The 17,636-nt window shown below is 39.3% G+C and overlaps 1 protein-coding gene across 5 annotated transcripts in view; it reads right to left on the bottom strand.

Moving 5' to 3' along the window:
• Window positions 1-17,636, bottom strand: part of ATL2 (atlastin GTPase 2) — a 72,921-nt gene extending 55,285 nt beyond the window's left edge. For 2 of the 5 annotated variants that reach the window (XM_055399070.2, XM_088841534.1), the window contains exon 1: window positions 17,480-17,636. In XM_055399070.2, the coding sequence (XP_055255045.1) occupies window positions 17,480-17,597 (118 nt within the window). In that variant the 5' untranslated portion in view covers window positions 17,598-17,636. Of the gene's footprint in view, window positions 1-16,934; window positions 17,152-17,479 lie in introns of those variants that run through there. The other 3 variants (XM_088841533.1, XM_088841535.1, XM_055399071.2) reach the window with 3 other exon arrangements.

The following is a 17,636-nucleotide window of genomic DNA, read 5'->3' as shown; positions in this document are numbered from 1 at the left end:
TGTAGTCCGACAGGCTCCTCTGTCCATGAGATTTCCCAGGCAAGAATACAGACTGGGTTGCCATTTCCTTCTCCAGGGGAACTTCAAGACCCAGGGATTGAACCCACGTCTCCTGCCTGGCAGGCGGTTTCTTTACCACTGAACTACCAGGGAAGCCCCTTACTTCAACAGTAGCAAAATATTAAATGCTTAAACAGTATATTTTGCAGATAGTTTTTTAAATTCAAAAAAAATCATGTGCTGCTTGCATATTTTAGAGCACAAAGGGGTACCGTGTATACAACACATAATTTAACGCTGAAAACTAATCGAAAAGATTTACTTGATATACAGTTGCTTGCATAATGCATCAATGATTTACTTCTTACAGAATGCTCAGTCAAGAATGTTTTGTTTCAATTTAACATTATAAAGCAAATTGTGTTTTTCCCATTAGAATAATTGTGGTCTTCTCCACTGAATGGTGTTAAAAAGCTGGAACTGGCTATAAACACAAAACAGACAACAAAACTGGCTAAAGTCCCATTGCTGCCTCTCTTACAGACACACAAAGCCTCAGAAAGAAATGGCTCTATTTTCAATAACCCTACTCTGCTTCCATGACCTTTATTACAATTAATATTCCCACAATCAGAGTCAAACTGAACAACTCAAAATTAAGGATCACTGGCTAATGAGCTGAGGTTAATAATCCAGCAAAAAAATCTGAAGTCAGTGCTCAACACAAATACATACTCTGCTCTCTACTTTTTGTATATTTTCTTCAAACTCTGGAACTTTTTTTGCTTTAACTATGATCTCAAAAAGAAAAATCACCAAAAAATTTTAAAAAACTTAAGTAAAAAAATAGTCACTCTAGAAATAAAGGATGGCATTTAAATCTACAGAAATGAGATATGAAAGAGTACTAGTTATCTTCCAGGTTCAAACTATCATGTTCAACAACATACAGTTGTGAAAGACAAGAAAATATAACTGAAAGCCGCAGAGATCTATAGGTCAATATAGTCACCAGTCTTTTTTTTAAAACGGACAGGCTGATTATCGATGTGGGAAAACTTGATAGAATATTATTTATCAGCAAATCCATAAAACTCTGAACCAAATAAGTGAGCTATCAAAGGAAAAAGTTTTTAGCTTAAAAGACTGAGAGGTTTAGGAAGAAAACTGGCACTGAAAATTCAATGGAAGTGTTAAGTGCCATTACAGATGGACTGAAGAATTTTCCCATAATGTTAGCTGGAATTTAAGAAGGAATTAACTATCTGAAATCACTAACATCAACAACCAAAAATTTTCAGGAAGTGAATGCATAACCAAAGCCAAGAAAGATACAGCAATGCATAGTTTTAAGGCAAATTTGACCTAATTGTTAGAATCTCACTCAAAATAGTTCAGCTACAAAGCACTTTCAAAGTGGAAAAAGCAAGTAATCACTGAAGACATTTGCTATTCAAAGTTTTAAAGAATCGCCAAGAAAAATATGAAACTATTTTAATATTAATTTTGGAAATAATTATAAGATCTTTGGAATAATGCAGACTTAACTTGTTAAAGCAAATTCTACCAAGGAATGAAGGACTCCTGACTTGCACTTTATCTTGCTCTTAAGAAGAGGTTATAGGGAATTCCCTAGTAGTCTGGTGGTTAGGACTCCATGCTTCCACAGCAGAAGGCACAGGTTCGACCCCTGGTCCATCTAGTAATTCAGCCAACTTAGTTTAAGAAAAAATATTCCTTAAAAGGTTGTATAGCTGTAAATATATAATCATTGTTATTGTTTAGTTGCTATGTCCTGTCTGACTCTTTTGCGACTCCTGGTGGACTGCAGCCCACCAGGCTCCCCTGTCCATGGCATTTTCCAGGCAAGAATACTGGACTGGGTTGTCATTTCCTTCTCCAGAGGATCTTCCCAACACAGGAATGGGACGTAAGTCTCCAGTACTGTCAGGTGGATTCTGTACCATTGAGTCATCAGGGAAGCTATATAATCATTACTAAGTAATAATACATTTATTTATTTATTTATATGTTACATGTCTAGTTTATATTCTTAATCAATGCCTGAAAAATGTTTGTCCAATTTTCTTCTCATTTATTTTCAAAATCAAGCATGATATAGAAAGATACCCTAAAACAAAACTCAACTGGAAATAAAACATAGGAACTAATGATCTGACTTAACACTGTTTATCCAGGAAACAATTAAGTAGTAAGGTCTTAAAGAGAACCCAGGTGGTCTTCATTCCCTACAAATGAGGACTTCAAAAGGCAGCAATGCAGAAGACTAGTAAGGCTACTGAGTGAAAAGCAAAGGGGACAGATTACAATGGACAGATTAACCCACTGTTAACATCACAAAGAGACAATCAAAAGTTTCACTGACATCATGTGAAATGGCAGGTTGGATGAAGCACAAGCTGGAATCAAGACTGCCAAGATATGCAGATGACATCACCCTTATGGCAGAAAGCAGAGAACTAAAGAGCCTCTTGATGAAAGTGAAAGAGGAGAGTGAAAAAGTTGGCTTAAAACAACATTCAGAAAACTAAGATCATGGCATCTGGTCCCATCACTTCATGGGAAATAGATGGGGAAACAATGGAAACAGTGGCAGACTTTATTTTTGGGGGGCTCCAAAATCACTGTAGATGGTAACTGCATCCATGAAATTAAAAGACGCTTGCTACTTGGAAGAAAAGCTATGACCAACCTAAACAGCATATTAAAAAGCAGAGACATTACTTTGCCAACAAAGGTCCATCTAGTCAAAGTTACGGTTTTTCCAGTGGTCATGTATGGATGTGAGAGTTGGACTATAAAGAAAGCTGAGTACTGAAGAATTGATGCTTTTGAACTGTGGTGTTGGAGAAGACTCTTGAGAGAGTCCCTTGGACTGCAAGGAGATTCAACCAATCAATCCTAAAGAAAATCAGTTCTAAATATTCATTGAAAGAACTGAGGCTGAAGCTGAAGCTTCAATACTTTGGCCACCTGATGCGAAGAACTGACTCCCTGGAAAAGACCCTGATGCTGGGAAAGACTGAAGGCGGGAGGACAAGAGGACAACGGAGGATGAGATGGTTGGATGGCATCAGCAACTCGATGGACATGAGTTTGTGTAAACTCCAGGAACTGGTGATGGACAGGGAAGCCTGGCGTGCTGCAGTCCTTCAGGTTGCAAAGAGTTGGACACAAAGTGACTGGACTGAACTGAACTGTGATGGATCAGAAACCAAAAGATACCACCAAAGACGTACGTTTGAGGAAAATTTTTAAAAACATCAAACTGATCAAGCCTCCAGATCTAAATATGGGAAAGAAAAGAGTCACATTCACTACCACCACAGAGATGGAGTCAGAAAACGAGAATATAGGAAATTTCACTGGACAAGCAAACCTGGACAAAAAGTTGAAAAAAGAAAGGGGAGAAGTAAGAGAAGGAGACTTAAGAGTCATATCAACCGAATGCAGTGAGGGGGCCTCGTTCAAGCAAATCAACTACAACAAAGCCGAAGCAATCAGGGAAATAAAAACTCTGGATATTTGGTATTAAAGAATTATTTTTCTAGCATGGTAATAGTACCAAGGCTGTTTCTTTAAAAACCTTTACTCTTTTAACACACAGAACATTCATATAATCTGTTATTTGCTTCAAAGTAATAAGGTCCGTCTATGAGAGTTGGACTGTGAAGAAAGCTGATTGCCGAAGAATCGATGCTTTTGAACTGTGGTGTTGGAGAAGACTCTTGAAGAGTCCCTTATACTGCAAGGAGATCCAACCAGTCCATTCTAAAGGAGATCAATCCTGGGTGTTCACTGGAGGGACTGATGCTAAAGCTGAAACTGCAATACTTTGGCCACCTCATGCGACGAGTTGACTCACTGGAAAAGACTCTGATGCTAGGAAAGGTTGGGGGCGGGAGGAAAAGGGGACGACGGAGAATGAGATGGCTGGATGGCATCACCGACTCTGTGGACATGAGTTTGAGTGAACTCCGGGAGTTGGTGATGGACAGGGAGGCCTGGCGTGCTGTGATTCACGGGGTCGCGGAGAGTCGGACACGACTGAGTGACTGAACTGAACTGAACTGAATGTCTTTATTAGGAAATTAAGTAGATCTAAGCACAAAAGAAATATAGACCAGAGCTATTAGAAGTGAGAAAAGGTCTCTCAAACTCTACTTCTCAATCTTTCTGTTACTTCCACAGCATTTTAGTGACTGGGAGGGGCAGGTGCCATGAAAGATTAAAACAAAAAATGTAATTCTGAGTATCTCCAATAGGGACAAATTCACTCCTTTGTGAATCAATTCCTGTGAGTCCTCATCATACCAAGATATTATGGTTAAACAATAAAAAGGTACTATGAAGTTATGTATTTTTTTAAAAGAACTCAAGAAACAGCTTTCTAAATTGGAGAGGGGGACATTTTTAAACTCCTTACAAGTGTTTACACATAAAGGGAATATATGAATACACTCCCCAGAATGTCAAGAAATTTTAGGGCACTCAAGTTCTAGTACAGATGCTTAAAAATTAGCCTCCATATTTAAAATTAAAACTAATATATCATTCACAGGGGTTTTAGAGATTATGCAGCCAAGCTCACTCATTTTTAAGACAGGAAAACACATGATTGGACCACCGTTTGGAGGGAGACCTGACTGTGGCTTTGTTTAGTATTATTTCTTCTACATTAGTGTTTCTCAAACTTTTTAAATGCATATGAATCACCTGGATCTTCTTAAAATGAATATTCTGATTCAGGCAATCTGGGATGGGAGGCTAAAACTGCATTTCTAACTCCCAACGTGATAATGTTGTGATGCCAACATTGATGGTCCTCTGAATAGAACAGAGAGAGTACTGATGATCACAGTATTTTACAGGTATTTAGAATGTAAAGATCATTCATTTTATTTTATTTCATGTAGTTTCCAGGGATGCTAAAGTTTTCAGTAAAGGAAAACAAGCTTTCAAGTTATACTATAATCCTCCATTTTCCTGGAAGACTGCTAACCACTCTAGTTGAGCTACTCTGGATGCTGTATAAAGTGAAAAGAGGCAGTGTACATAGACACCCCTACTTACAAAATATAAATATAAAAATTTTTCTAATTTGTTAATATGATATATAGCTAGGGTTGAAAAATATTGGTCTGGAGCCATCATCAATCACCTGGTGAGCTTTTCATAGCAGGCGTCCCTTTCCCTGCCCAAACAGATGCAGCCCCGAAAAAGAATACTGACAAAGACACAAACTTGGACTTCAAAACAAACATTTTTAAGAAGAGAAATAGCCGTTAGCCAAACAGGTACCACAAAAAAGTTTTAACTATTTGCTCCTATAAAATACTGCTATTAATAACTTACAGTTAAATTTCTCTCCTATAAAACTGGAACTATGATGCAAATGGTAAAAATGAAAATTTTGAAGACTCCAGGAGACGTTCCACTAATGTCATACATCAGATACTTTCCCCCATCAGCTTGCTCATCTGACCAACAAGACCATCCTAAATCACCAAGCTTTAAAAAATACTTTTAAAAAGCATATACAGTAGTTCATATTTCCTTCCTTCATTACTCTCAAATCAGGAGATAAACAAAAAAATGTTTTCCTATAAGACTCAAACATTATTTTCCACTTGTAATCTACTGTTTCCACAGTAACCGGCAGTGATGACATAGAATCTTTGCTGTTTCCATTTAAAGAATACTGAACAACCCACTTCAGTACTCTTGCCTGGAAAATCCCATGGACGGAGGAGCCTGGTAGGCTGCAGTCCATGGGGTCGCGAAGAGTCGGACACAACTGAGCAACTGCACTTTCTCTTTTCACTTTCATGCATTGGAGAAGGAAATGGCAACCCACTCCAGTGTTCTTGCCTGGAGAATCCCAGGGACAGGGGAGCCTGGTGGGCTGCCATCTATGGGGTCGCACAGAGTTGGACACGACTGAAGTGACTTAGCAGTAGCAGCAATCTACTGTTTCCACAGTAACCGGCATTGATGACATAGAATCTCTGCTGTTTCCATTTAAAGAATACTGAACAACCCACTTCAGTATTCTTGCCTGGGAAATGCCATGGGCAGAGGAGCCTGTCCATGGGGTCGCAAAAGAGTTGGACACAACTTAGCAACTAAACAACAAGACTATCCTAAAAATATTTTCAAGAATGAGGGATATTTTCTTATTGCCACTGCTGCTTTAAAAATAGTATTTAAAAAAGATAAAATTAGTATGTCCAAACATTGTTAATAAAAGACAAAGTAACTAAAAGTTATTGTATATCTAGGGTTTCTCTGGGAGACAAAAATGTTGTTCAGTCATGTCTGACTCTGCAACCCCATGGACTGCAGCAAGCCAGGTTTCCCTGTCCATCACCAACTCCCAGAGCTTGCTCAAATTCATGTCCATCGTAGTTGGTGATGCCATCCAACCACCGCATCCCCTTCTTCTCCTGCCTTCAATCTTTCCCAGCATCAGGTCTTTTCCAATGAGTCAGCTCTTCACAACAGATGGCTAAAATATTGGCTTCTGATTTAAAACTGCTCATTATATACTCACTTCTAATTTTAAAGTGTTCATTTTATCAAACATGATTTGACTTTGATTGGCTTTTCAGTTGATATAAAACAAAGTTGACTTTCCTCAATATGGAGGATTTAGATTATTCCCCACACTGAGCAAACAATAAAAGCTGAATCTACAAAAAAAAAAAAATACTGAATAATAAAAATGTTTTTTATGCATTTATCTAAATAGAAGAAAAATGTAAAATAGATCACAAAATATTTCTCCCAAAGTTTATCATCAGATATTAACCAGTTCTTAAAGTATACATTTAAATATACGTGCAAATACTTTAAGATTAGAAAATTTTCAACTGAAATTAGATTATTTTTAAAAAGGTGGCAGTTTATGAACTCAATTTTGTTGACCAGTTAAAAAATGCTAGAATAAATAATGGCTTGGGAGGCTCTAATCAACAAGACAGAAATTCAGAAAAATTCTATTTAGGTTCTGCAACTTAAGAGTCCTCAGTAGGAAAGGACTTTCCTAAAGGAAAGTCTTACAGGAAATCTCACCGAAGTCACCCCAAGGGGGGGGCCTGCATCTTTTGTACCTTTAAAATAAAAAAAAAGGATGAGAAGACACACTTTTGTTGTGTGGTACACTATTTTGGAGAATTTGAGTAAACACTATTGAAACTTTTTAAATTTAATTTTAGATAAGTTATTTACATGCCAGAGGAATTCTTACCCAAGTGCACAGAAGAGACATGGGCCCTCTTCAATGGAGGACTGTCTCTAACCGCAAAAAACAACTGGAACCTAAATATCTACTGATACATAAACTATGAAAGAGAATTAAAGATCCAAGTGTGTGAGGTGAAAAATGTTAATCACTCAGTCGCGTCTGACTCTTTGAGACCCCAAGGACTGTAGCCCACCAGACTCCTCTGTCCATGGAATTCTCCAGGCAAGAATACTGGAGTGGGTTGCCTTTCCCTTCTCCAGGGAATTTGCCTGACCCAGGGATAGAACCCAGGTCTCCCATATTGCAGGAAGATTCTTTACCATCTGAGCCACCAGGGAAGCCAATGCTATAGAGAAAAATAAAACCAGTTAAGGGAAATGAAAATAGGGGTTGCCATTTTACAAAAGAACAGTCAGGCAAGGCTCCTCTAATAAGAAGACATTTGAACAGAGAACTGAAAGAGCTGGGTATCTGGGAGAAGAGATATTATTAAGAATTTTCTCATTCCTTGAAATAATTTACTGTATGAAATAATTTTAGATGTTGTACCTTTTACTTTAGAATAGAGAAAAACACTTAGAATGCCTGCTCTATGCTAATAACTATATAATCCTCAAAAGCAGCTAAGAATTTTCTTATCTGTATGAAGGAGGACACTGAGGGATGCTAAAAAAATTCTAACATTTTGAAGTGGTCAGATCACAATGTACACCCAGTCTTTGTAACTGTCAGATCCATCATTCTCCAACTATGTCAAATAAGTGTGCTCGTTGAACAAACTCAGAAGTGAATTCTTATGTGCTCAAGATCTTTATAAAGTCATAAAGTTAAAAAAAAGTTACCAAAAATAGCTTGTTTAAAAGCAAAGTTTCTCATTTTTATAACAAATCTTAGCATGCAGCATCTTTCTCTTTATTTTTTCAAAAAATTTCCTTGTCAAAACGTAATCATTTATAGTTAGCAAATCATTTATACAGTCCCCCATTAGGGAAAAATTTTTTTCTTCATAAAACTTCTAGAAGGGCAGGTTTTAACTGAAGACTTTAAAAACATAACATGCAATAAAATTATACTTTCCCATCTTCGGTAAGATATGCATATATATGTATATGTAAACAAATATGCAACTTACTGTTTCATATTCACTGATTCCAACAATGTTCAGAGATGTCTCATGAAGATTCTCTCAACCTAAGTACTTCAGACTAATCATCAGTGAGCAAGGCACTATTGCTAGACACTAGAGAAGTACAATTTGCTACTAACAGTCCTTACTCTCAAAGTTCTGACACAAACAAGTATAAAGTGACAGTATAAGGAGAAAGAGATAATATGGGATTATTTAAACAAGGGTTATCAATGAAGATACCCTTGAGAAGGCTGTATTTCTCTAAGTCATGAGAGTCAGATTAAGCTAACCTTAATTTAAGCTAGGACTTCTCTGGTGGTCTAGTGGCTAAGATGCACTCCAATGTAGAGGGACTGTATTCAATCCCTGGTCAGAACTAGGTCTCACATGCAGCAACTAAAGATCTGCATGATGGAACAAAAATGGAAGATCCATGTGCCACAACTAAGACCCAATGCCACCAAATAAATTTAAAAAAAAAAAAAGTTTAAAAATGCTAAGCATTATCCTGAGGAGAGCCATGGAAAACTCTGAAGCAGAGTGATAGGATCAAAGCTGTGCTGCACAGATAAACTGAAAGTGATGAGTGAGTAAGTATAATAATGAGAGTCTAAAAACAGGGAAATCAGATATAAGGCAAACGAAGGAGCCTGAGTATAAGGTGAAAAGCTCAAAGTCAAGAGGTGACAGTAAAAATAGAAAGTGAGGCATGCAAGAGCTAGCTAGCTTCAATATCCTTCTTTAGAGTAGGCAACAGATAATACTAAATTATTCCATATTTTTATAAGGGACATTCTCTTCTCTATAAGCCTTTATAAAGCGACAAAGCACTAAATTTCCATTTCCAAAAGTACTGTTGGTACAGTGACGCCAAGATTTTTTAACACAGTAATCAGGAATCCAACAAAACCAGAGTACGTTGCCTCAATTTAGGCAAATAGTTTAATCATTCACTTTGAAGGCCTCCAAACTAACTCTGCAGTAAGACAAAAGATATTAAACTCATAGAAGAGCTATTGAAATTTGGGGTAACAAGCTAGCAAAGAAGTTATTTAAAAAAATACACTCAAGTTTAAATTTAGAATAGGCTTTTCATGACAAATCTCAAACAGATATCTGTCAAGTCTCTGGAAACAAGACACTACGTTCCACTTTGCTTCAACTCTCAACCTCAGATGACTTATTACAGCAGCAGGTTAAAGAAAGAAAAGCAAAGAATATACTCAAATCCCAACCCTGGCTCAGTGCAGGCAAAATCCTACTAAAAGCAGGGGTAAAAAGGAAACAGGGTCAAAAAGGGACAAATAACCATCTTTCCAGCTAGATAAAATATGACTAATTTGAAAAAAACAAACGGGATAAGAGTATCAAAGGTTCTCACTATCCTCTCCTTTGTTCCTTCTCTAAGTTTGGCAGTTTTAGAGTGTCAGGATTTCGTGCGGCAGAGACATACATACATAATCAAAAACAGAGGTAGGGAGCATACATCTTTACAGTTCTTAGGTACATCTGGGCGGAGAAGGCACTGGCAAGCCACTCCAGTACTATTGCCTAGAAAATCCCATGGATGGAGGAGCCTGGTGGGCTGCAGTCCGTGGGGTCGCTGAGGGTCGGACACGACTGAGTGACTTCACTTTCACTTTTCACTTTCACACATTGGAGAAGGAAATGGCAACCCACTCCAGTGTTCTTGCCTGGAGAATCCCAGGGACGGGGGAGCCTGGTGGGCTTCCGTCTATGGGATCGCACAGAGTCGGACACGACTAAAGTGACTTAGCAGTAGCAGCAGGTACATCTGGGGGGTATTCAGACAGTTTTTCTAGCAGTTATTCAGTTATTTAAATCAATTCTTTGCTGTACTTGGCTACAGAAAAACTCATATCCTTTTTTATTAAACATGCTCTAAAAATTTGATCTTTCAGTTGCTTCTAAGTGCTTTTAAATATTTCAAGCAACCTTTTTTGAAAAATTCTTAGAAAGCAGGAACAAGTACTTTAACTAAAGCTTCCCGACATATGCTTATTTTTCTATCTTCAAACAAGTGGTATATCCTACAACTCTGCTAAGGACTTCAAGGACTGATAAGACCAACTTCCCCCAAGTCTTCCTTAACTATATTAACACACTAATTTCTACTTCTGAAATTAGAAACTTAATGATAAACTTTACTCACAAATATGCATGAGGTCTATCTGATCTCCCAACTACATGAAAGCTTAGAGTGATCTGTGATACACTTTTCTACAAAAGTATTCACTACAAGAAACAGAAAGTCTTTTTATAAGGTAGGTGTCAATACAGCAACATAACATCAAGGGCAGAAAAAAGCTAGTTCTTTGTTCAAGGATGGCCCTCTACCTGACTGTCCTACTCCACCTCTTTACCCCCAAAAGAAAACTAGCCGCAGCCCCTTCAGGCTCTCCTTTACCCTGAGGAGTAACCCTGTACACTCAATAGATGTCAGGAGCTTTGAAAAATATTATCTTTCAACCTTAAATTTCTAAAGTAGGGTTTTGTTGTTAAGGAAGCTAAAGCTTGAAAACAATGGTGATCTGAATCTAGCTCCTAAGTTTGGAAGCTTCTACCACCCTACTAGGCACTGAAGCAGATGCCCATGTGAATGAAAGTCGCTCAGTCGTGTCCAACTCTTTGCAACCCGGTGGACTACTATAGTTCAGGGAATTCTCCAGGCCAGAATACTGGAGTGGTTAGCCTTTTCCTTCTCCAGGTGATCTTCCCAACCCAGGGCTCGAACCCAGGTCTCCCACATTGCAAGTGGATTCTTTACCAGCAGAGCCACAAGGGAAGCCCAAGAATACTGGAATGGGTAGCCTATCCCTTCCCCACGGGATCTTCCCAACCCAGGAATCAAACCGGGGTCTCCTGTACTGCTGGCTGATTCTTTACCAACTGAGCTATCAGGGAAGCAGATACCCATACTTTGGTATTAAAAAGAGATAGGAACAAACACTCAATAACTCACAAAGAATTCAAAACAAAAAAGAAAATAAAAACCTCAAGATGTGCATACCTAAATATTCAAGAGACTAGCACTAAGTTAATAAGTTCAGACATGCCATCAGAGATGCCAATTTAAGGAAAGAACTCATATGGAACCATTTTAAGTATTTTTAAAAAATATAGTATTTCCCAAAAACAATCCACAAAGTCAAAAAGCAAACATGAAAAAGAATTTCTTGTATACAAAAGAACTTTTACAAAGATAAGATAAACACTGAGAGCAGGTCAAATACAAAAAAATGCAACTAAAATAAATTCACATTCAATTACCATGTTAAAATTTCAATATCAACTGTAATCAAAGAAATGCAAATGAAACAAACAGTAGGATCCCCATTTTTCCCATGTGTTGGTATTTATTTTTAATTAACAACACTCACTTGTGAACAAATGGAGACAGACTAAATGGGTATAAGCTTTCCGAATGGATATGCTGATGTAGTCTTCAATTTTGAAACTGTACAGACCATTTGAACCCTGAAATCTACTTTTAAGACCTTACCCTGTAAGTCAAGATTTATCTAGAAAGATGTTTAGCCAGCATTATTCAGTAAGAAATAACTCCATAATCAAAAGGAAGACTAAATAGATGTGGAAACAGTGACAGACTATATTTTCTTGGGCTCCAAAATCACTGTAGACGGTGACTGCAGCCAGGAAATTAAAAGGCATTTGCTCCTTGGAAGAAAAGCTATGACAAACCTAGACAGTGATCACTTAGCATCGCTTAGTGAACCTAGCATCACTTTGCCAACACAGGTTCAACTAGTCAAAGCCATGGGTTTTCCAGTAGTGAAGTACCTATGTGAGAGCTGGACCATAAAGAAGGCTGACTGCCAAGGAATTGATGCTTTCAAACTGTGGTGCTGGAGAAGACTCTTCAGAGAGTCCCTTGGACTACAAGGAGATCAAACCAGTCAATCCTAAAGGAAATCAGTTCTGAATATTCAATGGAAGGACAGCTGCTGAAGCTGAAACTCCAATACTTTGGCCACCTGATGGGAAGAGCCAACTCACTGGAAAAGACTCATGCTGGGAAAGACTGAGGGCAGGAGGAGAAGGGGACGACAGAGGAGGAGATGGTTGGATGGCATCACCCACTGACATCAAAAAAACTAAGAACAATGGTGAATTTCGTTCAAATTTCAAAAAAATTCCTCTCCAACTTATCGTTCAAAATTCAAACCCCCTCCCACCAGTCTGATAAAAGTGGACTTAATCCAGCTTTTAATCCAGCTCATAAACCCATTCATTCAAACAGGAAAAGAGCAGCTCAAAGGGGTGCCAATTTCACCCCTTTACAAAGCTTCGTTATAGGAGACTTTAAAGTTTCTAAAGTGCCTCCACAGATTATCTACTTAGTAATACAAAAACAAAAAAAAAGATCTACCAGCTTGCTAGTGTAGATATTTCCTTCAGGAAGGAAAAAAAATGTTATTTCAATCTGAAGGCCATGGAAGTTTACAGTACTCAAAATTCAAAATTAAGTCCTGAATTAAAATAAGTACATTCTTATCACTACCAAAGACTCATCTATGAATGATGACCGACAGAAAGGGGAAAAAAAAGCTTTTTATGGGATTCATGACTAATGTGGTTTCAAGTCAATCACTGTTTCAGACATTCTTGTGCATACAGACATAAATTAGATTTTGCACCTTTACTCTTTGAAAAGCCAATGTTTTCTACTTGAAAACTGCCATGATTCATATTGAATCCTACAACTGAAATAAACAACTTCAGAAGATTATTTGCCACATGATTAAATGATTCTCTAAAATGCAAGTTTATTAAAATAAAGGTAGCTGAGAAATATGAATGTTTATTTTTATCTGATAAAAACTGAACAAAGACTTTTCAAATCACCTATTTTAAAAATTAAATGTTTAGTTCAAAGTCATCTTAAATAACCACACATTATAGTAGTAAATACCACCAAACAGAATGTTTGATACTGAGTTAAGCACTTTAATCACATTTAATAACCCTAATCATGAACACATTATCAGCATTTTATAGATAAAGTTAAAAATTCACCCACCACTCTTGACCACACTAAACTGTCCACATTACAGGGGAAAAAAAATTAAAAGAAACTTTCTGACTGCAAATCTACACGTACATTACTATAACAGAACAAGCAGTCCAGCTGGCATAGTCTTACCCCTACATTACTATATCTTACACACAGCTTTATAATTTATGAAACATTTGTACCCTCACCTCATTTGTTTTCCACAACAGCTCTTATGGGATGATTATCACTACTGCATGTGAGGGATTTCAAGCTCAGAGTTTAAATGAAGTCACTCAGCTTTTGATTTCTCATTTTTTTTCCACTGGACTTCCCTGGTGGCTCAGACGGTAAAGCATCTGCCTACAGTATGGGAGACCTGGGTCCAATCCCTGGGTTGGGAATATCTCCTGGAGAAGGAAATGGCAACCCACTCCAGTATTGCCTGGAAAATCCCAAGGACAGAGGAGCCTGGTAGGCTACAGTCCATGGGGTAGCAAAGAGTCGGACATGACTGAGCGTCACAGTTAAAGAAACACTGCCCCCACAATCAGTATTATACAATAAAAAGGTAAAACCTGCTAGAGAGCCTAGATTATCTTCCATAAGTTACACATTTCACCAAGTTATTAGTTACTATTTATTTTGATGCCAATCACAGAAATACCAATTGTACAAATAACTTTACTAAACTGGTACTTTAGCAAGGGAATCCCCTAGATTCTACTTGTACTGGCCAGAAGACTAACCCCAACGTTTATTAATTCTTCTTTCTTCCATAACCACCTTTTCCCTTCCTACTTTAAAATTTCCCACTCCACTTAAGTGATTTGCCCTACCTTTACTTTTTAACTGCCCCATCTTCTCATCAGTATGATTTCAGACTTCATTCAACAAAATTTTACCCAGTCATGACTATGAAACGTGACAATCTGAATGAAAAGAGGCCCCTACCCTCCTCCAAGTCTGGTGAGGAGCAGTAAGAGTACCTCTGAGTCATTTCTGTGACTGTAGACCAGTCTCAATCACTCCTTTCAGTGGCAATAACTTAATTCCTACAGAGGAAGGTTTTAAGAATAAAATCAAAGCACAATGTTTGAAGTGCTTTATACAGTATCAAGTATTATCCTACTGAAACTATATCCTCAGGTTGGTCTTTTTTTCTGGATATCCACTTTTAAAGCTATAGAGACCCTCAATAGGTCTTCTGTATTACGGGTGATAAAGAAGAGTAAAGGATAGCAAGAAATTTACATTAATAATGAATTGGAGGATCAAGTTTGGTTATTCTATATTCACATCTATCTTCCTAAAGTTAAATAATGCCCAAAAGAGTAAACATTACAACCCCAAAATGGCTAGACAATCAGAATACCATCACACTTTAAAAAAAAAAAATTTTAAAGCTGTTTCCCTGCACCCACTCTAGAGAAAAACTCCTTCTGTAAAGCTATAAGTCACTATTACAAAAAGTCTAACTTCTATTCCCACCCCGCACATTTCTGGCCCTTTGACAGACTGCCAAACAGCTTTACTTACAACTGTGTGTCAAAAAGGTCTTCCAATTAAGCATAAACAACATAAACATCTTAAAAATGCATCTTACTACTAGGTCTCACAATTTTAAATACATCTTGAACTCCAGCATCAAACTAGGTGACAGTCCTCCAGGTATACTCTCAGTAGCTGCTTAATAGCAGATAAAAGGAAAAAGCACAATTTTGGAAACGGTCTAAAAATTTGAAGAAACTTACTTTCACTTGTGAGTATTCCAAAACCCTACCCTAAAGTTAAAACAGAGAGGCAAACTAAAAATGAATTTGAAAACAGGTGCATTCCACTTAAGGCCTGAATCTCATTTTAACTCCTGGTTTATCTGCCCTATAAGAAGTGCCTCTTTACTATAAGGCAGCTCCTTCTTTCCCAAATAAAAAATTTGAAGGATTTCAAAACACTTTACTAAATAGATTTAATCACATCCACAGATTTTTATCATCCTACAAAGTCAACGAAGAGTTCCTAGGTCTTTTAAAAAGGTCTTACAATCCTAAAAAGAATACAAACTAAAGAGACACAAAGCATTTTCCTAAGACTGAACCACAAGAGCAGCACCTGACTCATTCCAACTCTTCAACTTTATCCAGAAAGCAGAGGGAGACAGAGTTTCTACAGCCAAAATCACCAGATGAGTACCTACTCATTCACAGCCTGCTCTTACTTTAACACAAATCTCAACCAATTTACTTAGTTTTTAATGTAGTAATGGGTAACTCAGAGAAAATCAGCAGGGAGAAGGACTATTTTGAGCAGTCATTTGATAGAAATGGCTTTCAAGTGAAGGACTAACTTCACAAACACACACAAAAGACAAAAACCTGTGAGTAGCAGACAGAGCATTTAATAAATGATGACCCCGACATATCAAGTCTTAAGAATAGCATCTCTTCTGAATATGCCATAGCCTAAAAACGATGTTCATAACTGTGAGTCATAAAGCAATGTTTCTCCTAATAAGGCAAGCACATAAAACGCTTTGAAACTACATCTAAAACGGTATAAGTAAACAAACACCTGCACACACAGGTCCAAAAGAGCTAAATTAACCAATCCATCGGCATTCCAGAACAACTAATGACGAGAATTCCAACCAGAATAGACTTAAGGCATACCTCTCTTCTTTGGTGGCATTTTTTTCTGTGTAAACAGCTCTGTCAAGTGCTTTGGTTGGCAAGCAATAATAAAACCAACTTTATTTCCTGTTCCCTGTCCCTTAACAAAACTTCCAGTTTGTCCTCACTTTGACATACGATCAACACGTCCAAGGGCTAAGGTGAATGATAAAATATATTTCACATAAAGTTTTCTATTAAAAGGAGTTTCTCGTCAAAATGTTTTACATTTTACCTCACAAAACCTTTATCAGACTGTGGAAAGAAATTTGAAAAACACAGTTCATACTTAATATATTTAATAAACTCTTATCTATGTCATGGCCATACTTACCTAAGCTCAAACTTTTACTAATTACAAGCCTTGGAAAAACTTTATGCCTTTAAGTACCATCAAAATTCTCAATCAAGATTTCAGGCGTTCAATTCACACCACAGTGAAAGATCAAATGCTAAACTCCTAAAAATAGGGTGTTATGAGTAAGAGAGACACACAACACCCTGCTGCCAAAGCAAGTGCGTCTTCCAAGGGGCAGGGGCGCACCTTTACCCGTACAGTAGGAGCTCACATTCAGCAAAACCGGGGAGCGAAGGATCAGGTGACTTCACACCACCAACACTTTCAGCCCGATTGGGCCTCACTATGGTCTCAGTACTAGTAAACAGCTCAAAAGCCCAGTTTTGACAAATAAATCGGAACTTGCATCCTAGCCACGCACTACCCGCAGGAATAGGCTCGGGAACTGCGGGGCCCCGGAACCCAAGCCCCGGGACACAGCCCTGGCCTGCGGACTGCGGTTCCCTCCTGGAAGGGTGTCTGGAGAGCCTCCCGACCTGGCAGCGAGGAGTCCGCTCCTCCCGCGCGCTGCGCGTCCTCCTCCACCGCCGGGCCCATCACGACCTGGTTAACCCTTCCTCCCTCTCCTCGCGCGAGACACAGGGCAGCGAGTGCCGGCGGCTGACAGGTCGCCCGCGCGAGCCCGGAGCTCCCGAGGACAGAGCCGCCCGCCGCCGCCGCCCTCCCCGCGCCCTGGGTCTGCAGCCCCTGCTCAAGGCCGCCCCCTCAGGTCGGGGCGGACACCGCGGCAGCCACGCGGCGGCGACGGGCAGGGGGGCCGGGCCGCACGCAGACGCGCGCGCCGCCCGTTCACCCGCCAGCTGCGGGAGCCGCGGCCCCGGGGCCGCCCTTTTCAGGCCGCGCGCCGCGGCAGCTCGGGGCGCGGCGGGGGCTAGGCCCGGCGGCCAGACGCGGCGGCGGGAGGAGAGCGGAGCCAGCCACGGACGACGACCCCGCCGCCTGCGGCCGGTGCCCGCGAGCCCGAGCGGCCCGCGCCCTCTCCCTGCGCCGGCCTTGCGGCCGCCACCCTGCCAACCCGTACCTAGGAGGGTCGTGGACGAGACGTGGTTAACCCCGGTGTTGGAGTCGCTGGTCCGCCGCCGGCGCCGCAGCCCTTGGTGCGGTTCTTGGCTTCGCGTTACCTCGTCCCCCTCCGCCATCTTGTACCGATTTAAAATTAACTCCCCACTGACGTCAAA

This window comes from Moschus berezovskii, chromosome 11 (assembly GCF_049115385.1).
Source record: "Moschus berezovskii isolate FMDL1 chromosome 11, NW_MosBer_1.0, whole genome shotgun sequence".
Taxonomy (NCBI): domain Eukaryota; kingdom Metazoa; phylum Chordata; class Mammalia; order Artiodactyla; family Moschidae; genus Moschus; species Moschus berezovskii.
Note: the sequence above shows the minus strand (reverse complement) of the source record. Positions and strands in the feature narration are given on the sequence as shown.